The 15,298-nt window shown below is 47.2% G+C and overlaps 1 protein-coding gene across 1 annotated transcript in view; it reads right to left on the bottom strand.

The window, feature by feature from the left end:
- Positions 1 to 15,298, bottom strand: part of SLC24A3 (solute carrier family 24 (sodium/potassium/calcium exchanger), member 3) — a 446,911-nt gene that overhangs the window by 206,924 nt on the left and 224,689 nt on the right. Inside the window, exon 2 of the mRNA XM_011963037.1 lies at positions 3,600 to 3,676. Coding sequence (XP_011818427.1) covers positions 3,600 to 3,676 — 77 coding nt within the window. The remainder of the gene's footprint in view (positions 1 to 3,599; positions 3,677 to 15,298) is intronic.

Genomic DNA, 15,298 nt, shown 5'->3' with positions numbered 1-15,298 from the left:
GTGCCAATGCTGAGTGTGATCAGGTTTCAGATCAAATTGGAGCAGCAAGGACTAGGCCCTCTGGTCCAGATCCATGACAAAGAGCAGTGAACCCCAGGAAAAGACAGCCCTATGGCTTTCTCTCAGGGGAAGCCTGGGGTGGCAGGACACCCCGCGGGGACCCTCCAGCAGAAGGCCATCACTCCCCTGCCTGGATAAGGCAGTCCCAGCTCTTCAGGAGCCTAGAGACAGTCTCCTGGGGATGTTCTGTCCTCCACATTCCCTCCTGGATATTTCCCAGGGCCCCTGGGACTCTGGGATCACCTGCCCAAAAGGCCCTGAGCTTTTTTCTGTGTCCTGCCTGGGTCTTTCTCAACTGACTATAGGGCAGATGACTCTGGGTCACTTCTGGTGAAGCCTGAGCTAATGCACCACTAACCCTAGGCAAGGAGGGACGGTGAGGTCAAGAATCTCCCACCACTCCAACGCAGTAGCTAAATCACGTGTGGTGCCTCCCATGTGAGATTCCACTGGTCTCTCCACGCTACATTCGCTCACTCTCCACCACCCACACCCTTGGTTTCTGCTCTCTCTAGACTCCCTGACTCTCACCTCTCTGTGTCTCTGACCATGAGGCTTCCCATTCCTGTGTGGAGTCCCTTTTCTCCATGCTCCTTTGGAATCTGCCTGCCCACTCTTCAAGAACAGCATCACCCGACCTTGCTGACACTGAGGTGCCTCCTCTAAGCTCCCACAGCACAGCAGGCTGTATAGACCCTCGTCAGCATTTAGTGCATGGCAGGTGCTGATCATAAGTGGTTCTCTTCACAAGACAGCAGGTTCCTTCAGAGTGAGGCCATGTCCTAAGCATCTAGAAGGACTCAGCCCAGCACTACTCTGCAGGGGCTCAAGAAATGCTTTCTAGATGGCCAAGTGCAGGAAGTCTGTATTTCGCTTCTTGCAGCTTTGACCCGTGCATCCATCTGTTTCCTGCTGGCCAGTCAAATGCCAGATGTTACTCTTCCAGCAGTTCTCACATCCAGTGATGTTTGTTCAACAATTTCTGAGCATCCTAAATGTGCCGCACAACATGGAAGGTAAAGGGGATAGAAGGAATAATTTACTCTTGCCCTGAACAAAAAGTGACTGTGCAACTCCAGGCATTCAATGACTGGACACAGTACGAAGGGGCTTCTTTCTTGGGGCTTACATTCTGGTGGTGGGGGCTTATATTCTAGTGGATAGGATAACAAGATTTGGTCTTGGCCCTTGGGGATGGCACCAGCAGGTCCACCCTAACATTTGTCTCTGCCCTGCTGCTCTGCCCACTTGGCCTCACACTGGACTACAGTCATGTATGTTGTGTGTTGAAGCTTGCCCCACTTGGGTCTCTTCCCTCCAAGAGGTGGAGCCAGGGAGGAGACGTGCACAGGCCTTGGCAGCAGGCTCACGGCTATTTGGGTGGAGAATTCTGGGCTTCTGTGTGCTTGGAACATAATCTTGAAGGGGTGGGCACTGGTCTTGGTCCATGAACTCCTTGCCCTGTGGATTCTAAAGTGTAGAGCCCAGGACAGGGGCTAAGAGTGGCACTGGATTCCAGTGATTACAAAGTGCTAACCTGTAGGCTCATGCCCACTCTTAGGGAAGTGTTTAAAGAGGATAGTATGCATTTGTGCCCAAGTTGCCTTTATGCCAGCCTGGAAATGCACTACCACAGACAGCAGAAACCTTCCTGGGTATTCTGGGCTCACGAAGAGCAAGAAAAATGAACCCCCTCCGCCTCCAGTTGATGACTTAGTGAGTCCAGAGGGGAGATGGAGGTGGAGAGAAAGGGCCATGCAGCTGCAGGCGACAACATCTCTTCAGGAGGCCGAAAGCATGCAGTGTTTGGGTCCAGAGTGGAAATCTCATATCTCAGATGTCAAAGCATCAGGATGCTAATGTCTGCCAGGGAATTCCGGATCCAACTCAGTGCCTGGAGCTCCTCAGCCTTGTGACAAGGTAGCCTCCTTGGTGCCGAAGGTGACATCCATATTAATGGCTCAGTGCACGCAACTTCCCTGAAAGGCAGGGAGGGCTGGGGGGTTGCAAAGGCTCTCCTTACTCATTTGGTAATTTTAGAGAATGTCCTTGTAGAAAAGAGACTTTTCATGCTCCCTTTTTGGGGAGTGGGAGACCAGTTGAAGAGTTGATTGATTTTACCCAGAAAAGGAGTCAAGATCGAGGTGGCCTGTGAGTTAAGAGGTCAAGTGTCCTCCCGGAAGTGACACATAAAGCAAGGCCAGCAGAAGTGGGCTTCAAGCCCATGTCTGCTCTGACTCCAGAGCCCAGGCTGTGCCTGCTGACCTGCTCCAGCTGTGGGTTTAAAGCAAGGTCTCTGACCCCTCTATTGAATCACAGTGGGCTGTGACTGTAACGGTGGAAATTACACCATGGGACTTCAAGGTTCAGTCACCCTCCCTTTCTGAGCTCTCTGGACTGCCTGAGGCTGCCACACTGTAGAGGTCACTGTAGGTGTTCTTCTCAATAGCCACAGCTGAGCCAGTCCCTCAGCCATCCCACTCCATGTACCAGGCATGGGAGAGAGAAACCCTTTAGGACCAGTGGCCCAGCCACGGCCACGGGAGTCGGTCCATCTGAGGCCCTGGATTCCGTGGAGCAGCATTCCCACCCTGCTCCTTCTGAGCACTCACCACAAACAACCCAAAGCAAAACGACACAGTGACTGGGCATGCCACTACACATGGGGAGTTCGCGCCACAGCAGTAAATAACTAGAATGGAATTCAGGGGAGAGGGAATTCTGGGGGAGAGGGAACGCCACAGAGATGGGGGAGCAGTAATGTACCTAGTCCAGAACTTGGCTCAGAGATTTCTTGTTGGACAGCTGTCCACTCCTTAGACATTGTCACATGCATGCCTTCCCCCAAACCCTCCAAATGGGGACAAGGGGACCACAGACTTTAGAGCCACTGGCTCTGTGGCAGAAGATGCTAGGGCAGTGGTGGACAGTAAGAGGCCAGATGGGAAGGGAACAAGCTTTTCTTGTTCGCCTTCTGTGTGTGAGACATGGTGTCAGTTGACATTACATAGAATCCACTCAGTGAGCAAATGTTCTGTCCCTACCACATGCCAAGAAGGGGTCTGGGAATGAAGTCGTGTACAAAACCAAGTACCTGCTCTCAGGGGCTTACGTGTGAGTGAAGGTGAAAAGTTGAAAAACAAATAACTATGCAATGGCAGGTAGCATGGAGGAAAACAAAGCAGCGTAAGAGGAAATACGGCGGCATTTCAGAAAGGCTGGTTAGGAAAGGGCTCCCCCAAGAGGGTGGTGTTTGAGCAGAGAGTAGGGTTAAGTCATGGAGAGTGGGGCTGTTTGACTTTAGAGCCCACACTCTGGGCACTAACATGAAGGGAAAGTGCATAACAGATGGCTCCATCTTTGAAAGCTGCAGTCTTTTGTCTCCATTTGGTGATGGCCCCCTATAGGGCTCGGGGGACCCCCACCAGGCGTGTGAACAGGAGAGCAGAGAGACTCCAGTGGGGGCCTCAGGTGCCTCACCCCACACCCCTAGGCCTGGCCTATGGACCCTCCAGGCAGAGGCACAGAGGGGTACTTACACAGAGCACATGGAGGACCACCGCGCCTTGTCTTCTATCCTCGTTGGTGAAGATGTCATTGGGGAATTCATGCAGGGCTAAAGAACAGAGAAAGAAAATCGTCTCAGCACAGGTGACCACATTTTCAGTGCTGTAGATCTGGGACAGCATTACCAGCCCCTTTTTAGAGTCTTGGTTTTAACATGGGGTCCATGAACTTGGATGAGAAAAAAATCCTACATCTTTAAGTTCACAAAACCAACCAGAATTGAGTGTTTCCTTCAGATAAGAACGTGGGCAACCAACCACAGTAGTGTTAGCAGAACCTGGGACTCGGCCCCACAGATATTTTCATAACATGTCATACCATCATACTTGTGCAGCTCTCACCCACTGCTTCAATCTTATGGTGGTTGTGAGGTCACCACCTGCGATTTAAAAGTGTTAATGAGGAAGCACATGAACTACTATGATGAAAATTTGTTTTCTAACATTTTGACAGCTTCATTTCCACACAGTCAGTTTGCGTGTGTAACCTTATGTACTTTGCTGCATGCACGCACTGAAAACTGCTTTTCTGAGCAGGGGCTGTAGGTTTCATTGGATCATCAAAGGGGTCTGTGGCTCAGACAGATTTGAGGCCCCTGCTCTAAGTGGGTCTTCATTTTGCTCCTTTTCCACTTTGCCTGACCTGGCTTAGCATGTGGGCCCCGTGTGCTATTAGAACAACCCCCTCCCTGCTCCCTCCCACTGCTCCCCTTTCTAAGTTGACCTCAATTTGTGGCTGGACTGGCATGCCAACCACAGGGATGTTCATGCCTTCTCAATGTTCCAAAACCTCTCTGCCATGAGATGAAAACTGGAATCCGTGAACTGACCAAGAAGGTCCTCCACCACTAACCGGGCCTCCTGTCTCTCATAAAATCCAATCAACTTTCTGGGCTAGGTTCTCACATCTCCTCTCCTTTATGAAGCCTCCTGTGGTCCCTCCGATAGGAATCCATAGCTCCTTTGCTGGAGGATGTGCCCATCAGGCGCGGTAGGAGCAGCACACACTACCCCCACCCACAGCCCCACATGGGCAGACATCACTGGCTGTTGAAAGAAGTCTTTTCCTCTGAGCTTGATGAGGCCTCCAAGTCTTTCTCTAGTGAGTTCTTAGAGAAACCACCACCATTTGACGGGGGAGGATGTGCTAGATGATAGTTGCTGGCCTCTTGTCTTATTTTGGATTCCCCTAAAAGCAGACCCTCCGACAAGGATGTGGAGGTATGTGGTTTATCTGGGAGGTGACTCCAGGATGGACTGTGCAGGAGAGAGGCAGTGCAGCCAGGAAGGGGAGAAGAGACAAAGACAGTGCTGCTAAGGAGTGAGTGGAAAACCTCTGAGACACCCAGGACCAATTCTGCTGGCGACCCCTGGCTTGCCCAGAGGATTTGTGCAAGACACAAGCCATCGGTCACTGCTCGAAAAGGCTCTGCTCTCTGCATCCAAGGCAGCATTGCTTAAGGCATTATGCAGGTCTTAGGTTGGAGCCACATGAGGTGTTTGGGCCAAAGGGTACATTTAGTATATAAAGCAAGGCTCACCTTCCAATGTACAGCAAGTGGGGGAGAGTTAAAAATACTACATTATATACTTGAAACTTGCAAAGAGGGTGGATCTAAATCTTGTCACCACACACACACACACACACACACACAAACACACACACACATAAATGGTAACTATGTAGAGGTAATGGATATGTTAAGGAACTGAAATGCGGTTAACATTTCACAATGCATCTACATATCAAAAGCTCGAGTTGTATACCTTAAGCATATACAATTTTTATATGTCAGTAATATCTCAATAAAGTTGTTTTTTGTTTTTAGAAAGCAAGATCCACCTGTATGTCCAGCTAATCACACTCTCTAGTTTTGTATGGTCCTTTAAACATAAAAAAGGAGACAAGAAAAGATAGGAATGTCAAGATTATGCAAGGATTTTTCTAAGTTGAAGTTGCTCTAAACAGGCTGCACGGCGCCCCACTGACCAATGAATAAATAAACCGGGAGAAGCCTGGAGGAGTTTCCCTTGGGGACCAAAATGAAGCCACGATCTGGAAATTAATGTGAGGGGCAGAGGGATGACAACAGTGAGCATTTATTGAGCACCTGCTCCCAGCAAGCCCTGTACTTTGCACTTTGCCCCTGTGATCCCATCTTATCCTCACAAACAGGTTATTATTCCAATTCTGTAGCTGAGGAACCCAAGGGGAAGATAGATGGGACAACATGCTTGGGTTCCATGGCTGGGAAGTGGGAATAGGGCTGCACACTCAGCAAACCCAGGGCTGGGGACGCCCCTCACACATGCCACCCCACTTCTGCAAGGATCTGCAATTTCATTCTGTCCTTTGACCTCTTCCTTCCGTGACCTCCTCCCAAAAGAGGATTTGATCTGATCTACATTCAGCTGCCACACTCCTGGAGGGAAAGCAATGGGCTTTTTTTTTTCTTTGCATTTTTCAGTGTAGCTACCACAGGGTGTTTTGGCATTCGCTGGTCCTAGGGTTCAAAGGTCACCTCTCCTATTGTTCTCCCAGTCCCAGAGCTGGAAGCTAGAGATGGGATGCTGAGTTAATTTATCAATCACAACAGCCATCACCCACGGGAAACAAGCCAGTCATATGCCCTGGGGCAGTGCCAAGCAAAAGAATCACACGTGGACAGTATGGCCATTTTCACGATATTGATTCTTCCTATCCATGGGTGGGATTGTAAACTAGTTCAACCATTATGGAAAACAGTATGGCGATTCCTCAAGGATCTAGAACTAGATGTACCATATGACCCAGCCATCCCACTACTGGGTATATACCCAAAGGATTATAAATTACTCTACTACAAAGACACATGCACACGTATGTTTATTGCGGCACTATTCACAATAGCAAAGTCTTGGAATCAACCCAAATGTCCATCTGTGACAGACTGGATTAAGAAAATGTGGCACATATACACCATGGAATACTATGCAGCCATAAAAAAGGATGAGTTTGCGTCCTTTGTAGGGACATGGATGCAGCTGGAAACCATCATTCTTAGCAAACTATCACAAGAAGAGAAAACCAAACACCGCATGTTCTCACTCATAGGTGGGAACTGAACAATGAGATCACTTGGACTCGGGAAGGGAAACATCACACACTGGGCTTATCATGGGGAGGGGGGAGGGGGGAGGGATTGCATTGGGGAGTTATACCTGATATAAATGATGAATTGATGGGTGCTGACGAGTTGATGGGTGCAGCACACCAACATTGCACAAGTATACATATGTAACAAACCTGCACGTTATGCACATGTACCCTAGAACTTAAAGTATAATAAAAAAAAAAAAAAAAAAAAACTTAAAAAAAAAAAAAAAAAAAAAAAGAATCACACGTGGAAACCGCTTGAGGTCCCCAATCATCAATGAGGGGTAGAGGGGGTATAGGTATGTGGCATCCAGTTACCTCTTTACTTCCTGCCTCACAAGCTTCCTCCACGATCAATAACAAGGGACAGAGGGAGCACAGGAAGGGAGTGAAAGGCACCCCATGAGCATCATCTGCGTCTGCACTGGGTTCTCTCCAGCCCAGCTCCGTTCTCCTGCCTCACTGCCGCCCCATGCATGAGGCCACTGAGGGCCAGGGAGCGCACCTGTTCCACCAAGGGCACCACGTCAGTAAGTGACAGGCTCGGGTTCTGAATCCAGGCATTCTGATTTTCAGTTCTCCATAACATGAACATCAATTGGCTGAATGAAGCAACGCAGATACACGGATCCCACTGGGCCTGGCTCTCTGGTGGAGGTGGTTTCTTGTCAGGGGTCTCCATGCCAGCCCACATGGTGGCCCCAGCTGGGCCCCTGGGGAAGACACACTGGAGGCTTAGCCCTGGATGGGGCAGGACCCAAAGGGCCCCGTGCTGGCTCAGGGCAGTCCACCAAGAAGCTGCCCAAAGTTCTGGCCGGGCAGGGGTGAGTCAAGGAGAACCACAGGAGCTTCTTCAGGGTCCTCCTTCCTTGGAGGCTCAGCAACCCTCTCTTCCCTCCCTTCAGGGAGTGGGCAGCTTACCAGTGACCTGATCTTGGTCTGCTCTCCAGGGCCTGCTCTCTGATCCATGACTAGTTGGGAGCTTCTCTATCAAAAGTGCGCCCCCACCAACAACCCCCGTCAGCAGTCACAGCTGGCCATGAGGAAGTGTGTGAAAATTCTCCACGGGGCAATGAGAGCCTCCAGTCTGGCACAGTCAGTGGCAGAGCCTGCGAATGGAGCGGCCGGCACTGTGGGCCTCCTCACCAAGTTGAATGTGGGTGGAAGGTGGGAGCTCCAGGGTCAGGGTGGGGAAGGCAGAGGATAGTCAGTCTCAGGGTATTGAATCACCGTTCTTCAAGAACAACAAAAAGTCTTATTTGGTGGCCAATAACAACGTGGAAAGAACGACCAGGTTAAATACTCACCTAACAAACTTCACCTGACATTCAACCACTCTGACCACTTTTTCATTACAGCTCCTCTCAGGAAACACATATCAGGAAAATAACAAAATTGGAAAAATGGTTTCAAAGGACTCATTCATAACTTACGAAGAATACTACATGTATTTTATTTTCCCTTTTATACATGCATTACCGTTTGAAAAAAAAAGTCACAAGGAGAGATTTCATCTAAAAATTGAGCTAAGCCCTCTTCTCCTGCCCTGCAAGAAGTGTCTTCCTTCATAGGTTCCGAATGCCCATGCCTTAGACTGGGGCCCTCAAGAGCAGACCCTGAGAGAAAGATTTGAATGACAGCAGTATGTTTGGGAGGTGATCCTAGGAAGCATCGGGAGCAGGGTGGAGAGATGAGGCAGGGAGGGGGAGGGGCTGGCAGAGTGGCCTCAAGCTTGCTGGGAGACAGAGGAAAGCAGGTCTCAGAGTTGTCTACTGCCGGGTCAGCAGTAGGGTGGGGGGCTCTGTCCACTGATGCCTGCCTGTCACTGTTTAGGGCTGTCCCAAAGGCACTAACTCTTCAATACTTCTGCTGAGCCCTGCACTGGCCAAGCCAAGCATGCTTCCAGGGCTAGAGAAGGCCCTAGAAAGAGTCACAGGTGATATATCAAGAAACCATCCACATGTCTGGGTGTAGGAATGCCCGTGTCTGCCCTAGCCTGATACAACAGAATACCGTAGACTTGGGGGCTTAACCAACAGACATTTATCTCTCACAGCTCTGGAGGCTAGAAGTCTGAGATAAAGGTGCCAGCATGGTTGGGTTCTGGTGAGGGCTGTCTTCCGGCTGGCAGAGGCCACCTTTTTCTTTGCAGTATCTACATGTCATGGTACGAATAAGCTCTGGTCTCTTCCTTCTCTTATTTGGACACTAATCCCATCATCGGGGTCCCACCCTTATACCTTTATCTGACCCTAATGACCTCCCAAAGGTCCCATCTCCAAATACCATCATTTTGGGGGTTAGGGCTTCAACATATGAATCTGGGAAGTGGGAACAAACACTCAGTCCACAGCATCTCCCAAGCCTCCTTTGCTGAAGAGGAAAGAACTGAAGAGGAGATGCAAGGTATCTTATGTCCAGGAAAGGAGAAACCATAACTTATATATACATAATTAGCTTCAGCACACAGCAGTGGGGCATGGGGTGGAGGTGGCAGAAGGGAGTCCCTCTGCACAAGCATAAAATCAGGATAAACTCTCATTAAGACTTGCATTCTGAATCTAGCATGGTAGGACCCCAATGTTAAGACTTAGGGTTGTAACATGTTCTTATATTACACAACCAATTCCACCATGTTAGAAGCTTCTTTGACTAATCTGCAAAGGGCATTCATTGCCAGATGACCCTGTAGAACAGAATGTAAATCAGGAAGAATCCTATTCTAGAGACCCACTGGCAAAGCAGCTTCGTTTAGGGAGGCCATAAGACTTCTCATTGATCTCTGTCAGCTCCTATGTGTGTGTTATGTACACAGCCTACTATTAACATCGCTATTTCACTCAGTGTTGCCTTGCTGTGGTTCTAAAGTAATTTGGTGTTGCAGTGTTTAGTTTCCTAAGGAAGTGATCAGCCTGGAGTCAAGAAAAGTGTCCTCAATTGGGAATCTGGAAATCTGAGGCTCAATGCCACAATGCCCAAAGTGTGGCTTTGGTCACCTGTCATTTCATCTCTCTGGGCCTCAATTTGCCTTTTGACCATCTGAAAAAATGGCCTCTAAGGATCCTTCTTCCCATTCCCTCTGGTCCAAACACAGCATACTGCAGTGCATACAGCAGATGCCTGATAAGTCTCAGTGGGATGAAGAACTGAGAACAGACCTCGGGCATGGATGGGGTAAATCCACTCTGCCCAGTTGACCCAGTGGTTCAAGAAAAGAGCCGCAACAGCAGCTGTGCTTGCCTCCTGGAGACTGCAACAGCCCTCCAATTGGCGACCCACTCCAGTGCCTTGCAGGTGTGGGTGGGGCATGTGCTTTTCTGAATAGCTGCAGCTTTCCAAGAAAAGTATGCAGACAGTGTGGTGCACTGGACTGGAAGGCTCTGCCAAGTGCTTCTTGGCCTCAGTTGCTTCACTTCTAGAACAAGAGGTAAGACAATGTGGGACCTTTAGTGCCTCCCACAGCTGATGGCTGGTGCTGATGCCACCCTCTCCAGGTGTGTGTCCTTGCGCCAAATCCAAAAGTACTCAGCGCGTTTTTTAAAGATTGAGCTAGGATGCTTGTTGAATTTGGGAACTAACATTTTCCTTGGGTGATCAGTTAGATTTTGCATAAGATCCCAGAGTGGGGAATCAGACTCAGGTCCAGATCTCCTTCTGTGCCACACGGGGCCTCATTTCCTTCATTTGTAGATGGGTGTGTTGATGTCATCCCTGCAGGGTTGTTATGAAGAGTGCAGATAGTGAATGTGAAATACCTACCGCCGTGCTTCTTGGGGTCACATATCAATATTCTAAATTATAACAATGACATGCTGGCCTGGTGTGGGTAGAGGGCACATTCATCTCTGGCCTTGATGTTGAAATCTACATATGGCCAGTTCCTTCCTTCCTTGCATTGGCATCTGTTTCTCTGGATGGTGGTTAGTCCATGACAGCTGCATGTGCCTCTAGGTAGGTGCTTCCGGTACTCAGCCTGTTGGGGCCACGTGGCCCACGTGGCCTGTTAAGAGCAGCTACCTATGCAGGGAGAACGGAGCAGCCTCATCCAGCTGAGAGTCATTCCCCAAATACCTTCAAGGTCCTCAAAGTCTCTTTCTGCTCCTCTCTTTCATTCCCCAATTTTCCTTTCAGTGCATCCGGCCAGCCCTGGGGGCCTGCAGAAACAAGCAGTGCTGTTCCCATGGAAACCACAGGGACCTGAGTGGAGTGGATTCCCCTTACCAAGGCAACAGCAATCAGCTTCCCTGCTTCTCCCTCCTGGCTGCTTTCATGAGGCCAGAGTTTGATGAGTCTAAATGGAGGTTCGCAGAGGCAGAGAGTCTTTTCTCCTTTGCTTGAAAAAAATGCAGCAGGAACATTCATGCCATCTTTAGACATACTCATCACATGTTGATCAAATGGAGCAGCCCAAAATGAAGATTAACACATCCTAAAAAGCCTGGCTCCCTTAACATGTCTGAGCAAAAGGAACGTGGGCTGCTGCAGCCATCAGAACACCAGTCTGCCATCCCAGTGACCTTCTCTTGACAAAATACCCAATGCAGCTTGATGGATTAGTCTGTCAGGAATTGCACCAAAAAAATGGCGGTCTGGATGCTATCCAGCTTCCCCCTGCAGTGATGAGTGGCTTCAAGCTTCTGTTTCAGATGCTTTCATCTGTCTTAGTAAAGCCTGTTGCTCCCACTTTTCCTGGGGCATTGTAAAAACTTTGTTTGCCAGGTGCGGTACCTCCTCTGCCTCTCACAAAACCTTCCCTGCCTCTCTTTCTGTGGCCCCATCACATTGTCCCAGTGCTCATCAAATTATTTTCCAACCACACTGTAGGCATTTGCTTGTCCATGTGTACCATGGACTCAGTGGCACCATGAGCTCAGTTCCCTGAGGACAGGAGCCCTGTTGTTTCTCTCTCTGTCATCAGCACCCACCAGGCTGGGATACATGAAAGAGGACAACAAATACCAAGTGTGACTGAATGCAGAGGGCCTTTCTCTCAGGAGGTGGTTTTGTATAAACACAAGACAGACTTATTGGCTGAGAAATGGCTTTGGGAGGGACAGCTCAGTCAAACTCCCAACTACTAGATGCCAACTGGTGGCAATGAGGGCTGTTCACAAATACCCCATTTCTCATTGTTCCAGAGACCTAGGAGGAGTACTGCTACATCTCTTTCAAAGTTAGGTTAAGGCCATGCAGCTTGCTTTGATTAGTGAAATGTGAGCAAAATGATGTGGATTGCATGTGGCTTTTAAACCAGTGCCTGGCTCACCATTTTGCATTTTCTTGTCTCAGCATTTCTTGAAAAATACATCAGGATGCAATGTGCATCTCCCGTCAGCCTGGATTCCTAAGTGACTGATACCAGAATCCCCAACCCCCAATACACGCATTTTGTACATGCAGCATGAGTAAAAATAACATTGTTGTATTTGGTAGCCACTGATCTTTGGGGGCTGTTTGTTACCCAGCATATCCTAACTCCTTGTGAGAAATGCATATGGTCCTTGATCCTTGGCATCCCTACAGCCTTTTGCATGTCAGGTCTTGCCTTGCAGCAATTTTTGGTTGTTTTCTCTCTTCTCCAATAGACTGGAGGAGGGAGGTTAAGGTTGTAGGATATTTATTCTTCTCTGTAGCCCTGGTATCTAACAAAATATCTGGCACACAAATCACTTAATAAGTGTTGGTTGAGGCAATTAACACATCTGTCATAACTAAAAGGCCACTGAACAAAATTATCCACAGAAGAATCTGTGTGAAAGTACATAAATGCATAACTTAATTTTCTAAATATTTAGTCTTTGGAAATGTTTTGGAGACATTCAACGCATGCTTACATTCAACGAGGTCAAGCAAACCTCAGGCAGGCATGGGAGAAGGCATCTGGCAACAGGAGGTGCTGGGTGTTCCAGGGAACCAGTCTGTTCTAAGATCATCTTTTGAATTTTTGTCTGGTTCTAAAGACCATATCTTAATAACACTGGAAAATGTATTAAATCAATACTGTGCCAAAACATCACTACTTTCAGCCCTTACCATCTGCTGGATACCATACTCAACACTAGTTAAAGGTACACAGCCCTTATCACTGGGGAGTTAACAGTTGAGGTTAGCTTGAGAGCAGGGGGACTCTCTTTGAAATCATCCTAATACCTTAAGTACTCTGAATTTAAGAATGGAAATAACCTTTATCAAGTATTACAAATATATTTATTACTTTTTCATTGCTTCTATATGATAGGAAGCATTATCCCAATTTACAGAATGTACAGATAGGTAAGCTGAGGTCCAAAGAGGGCAAGTAATCAGCCCAAGTTTCAGACATTAGTGGAAGAGCTGAGATCAAACTAGGGTCCAACTTTCTAATATGTTAATTCCACTGTCCTAGAAAGAACAAACTACCCCGTTTTTTCTTAGTTTTTAAGGGCATAAGTCCTTCCGTTCAAAAACCAGAAACGTTCAGATTCAAATGGATTGACGTGTGAATGAAAACAAGGTCATGAGAAGCATCTCTGTGAAGGAAGATGCAACCACAAGTCATGGAAACAGATGGCCTAGAGGGATCATCAAACTGTCAATCAAAATGGTATTGCCAATCACATTTGCTAAGAAAAGCTGGATCAGCCAAATGCTTATGTGGTAACATTTGCTTACCACAGGCAACCAGCATTTTGCAAAAGCCTGAAGGCCTGGATTTGAATCCCTCCTTTACCACTCATAAGTTCTGTGGCTTTGGGAAAATTCTTTAACCTCTTTGAGTCTTAATTGTTAATGTGCAAAATGGGAGAATGAAAACAAGACTCATTTATGCGGTTATTATGAGGACTGATGGTGATGATGCTTATGAAATACGCGATATCTAAAATTGGGCAAGTACCTATCAAATGATAGCTCTGTTTGTTTCTAATTTATTAAAAAATGGAGAGGGAGAAATATAGATAGGGGCGTTTCCCAAGACATCAATACCAGGCCCACAGTCCTGGGGCTCTACCTCTTTTATACTAAGCACCTGCATCTCTTTACCTGAAAGCTTTCTCCAGAGCTGAGAAAGGATCTCCTGCCCAGGCACTGCAGGCTGGATATGCTGGAGAATTAATACCACTCTTTCTCTCAGGAGAAGCTGTCAACCAAAGTCTGATGAAAGGTGGGTGTATAAATACCCCAGCTCCCTCACTACCTGGATGAGATAATGCTGAGGTGTGTTCTACACTGTTACCAGCAAAATTAAGCTCTGGTTGCTCACAGTGGTAATATGCCTTTGATTGGTTGTCTATCTGTTATTGTCTCGCTGTCTCACTTCCCAACTCCTATACTTGGGATCATCTCAGAAACAAACAACTTGTACTTGCGTCTGTTTCTGTGACTACTTCTGGAAAACCCACATTTAGAAAAGGAGAGTTAGGAATTTTGCACTTTTTCCTCTCTCTATTTCAACAAAGATTTGTTTTTCCAGAAAAGAACTTAAACACATTTGGATGAATTTTTCCCTAAATCATGGCAATAGTCTGTATGGACAATTTGTGGTGGAGTTGCAATCTAGATAGCATTATGGAACTGCTCACTCCTGAATGCAGGTTGGGGAACTGACTTTGCTCCTTGTTCATGATGCTGAAGTTGATCCAACATCATGAGAAGCCCCTTGGTTCCCACTTAAGAGCTCTTTTTCTCATGTCCATATTGGCAGAAGATTTTAAACAATCAGCCCACAAACTTTTCTCCTGGAAGAGAACAGACATTCTTTGGAACTAAAGAACTCCAATCATTAGTTACATAGACTATTGGCCTAGCAGAGCACTGAAATGTAATTTGACAAACTAGAAACATATTTCTTTATCAATAATAAAAAACCATGGCATCAGTGCTGCTCATGTCTTTCAGCCAGCAGCTACTGTAGAAAATACAGCAATCTCATGAATAATGTAGTTTTCTCAGGCCACAAACATGGCAGCAGATAGGAGGTCTGTTTGCAAGGGCAAGAGCCTACGGCATGCATTTGTTGCTCACATGTGATTATCAAGGCTGTGTCACTAATGAATTCTCATTAAAGAAAGTGAAATATTTATGGTAAATTCCCTGTGGTGTTCAGAACTTGATGCTCTTCTTGGACTCCTTTGTTTCTCAAAGTGTCCCTTGGTGCCAACTTCAGAGACAGAATGTTTGAATGGATGACCTAGGGTCTGACCCAAGTGATGCATCTCTCATGTTATGTCTGCTGTTGATCCAGACGAACAGGCTGATGTACACAGGAACCCACTAAGTAGTTCCTCAATAGGACCCATGGAGGTTACAAGGAATGCCCATTCTTGTTCAGTGCCCTCAGAAAGGATGAGATTGCATGAAAAACACTTCTAGAAAAAAATGCACTTGAAGTAGTGCTTTTGGAAAGTAGTAATTCCCTACAGGAATCTACATGGAATGTTTTTAATCTTTAAGCATTTATTTTATAGAAGGTGAAGTGTGCATGCTAAATGGCTGGAGGTTTCAAAACCAGTGACATTTTTTAATGTTAACTCATCAAATTTCAGAGCTGGAAATAACC

The sequence above is a fragment of the Colobus angolensis genome, unplaced genomic scaffold, assembly GCF_000951035.1.
Source record: "Colobus angolensis palliatus isolate OR3802 unplaced genomic scaffold, Cang.pa_1.0 Scaffold117, whole genome shotgun sequence".
In the NCBI taxonomy this organism is placed as follows: domain Eukaryota; kingdom Metazoa; phylum Chordata; class Mammalia; order Primates; family Cercopithecidae; genus Colobus; species Colobus angolensis.
The sequence above is the reverse complement of the archived record's forward strand: the minus strand, read 5'-3'. Positions and strand labels throughout refer to the sequence as shown.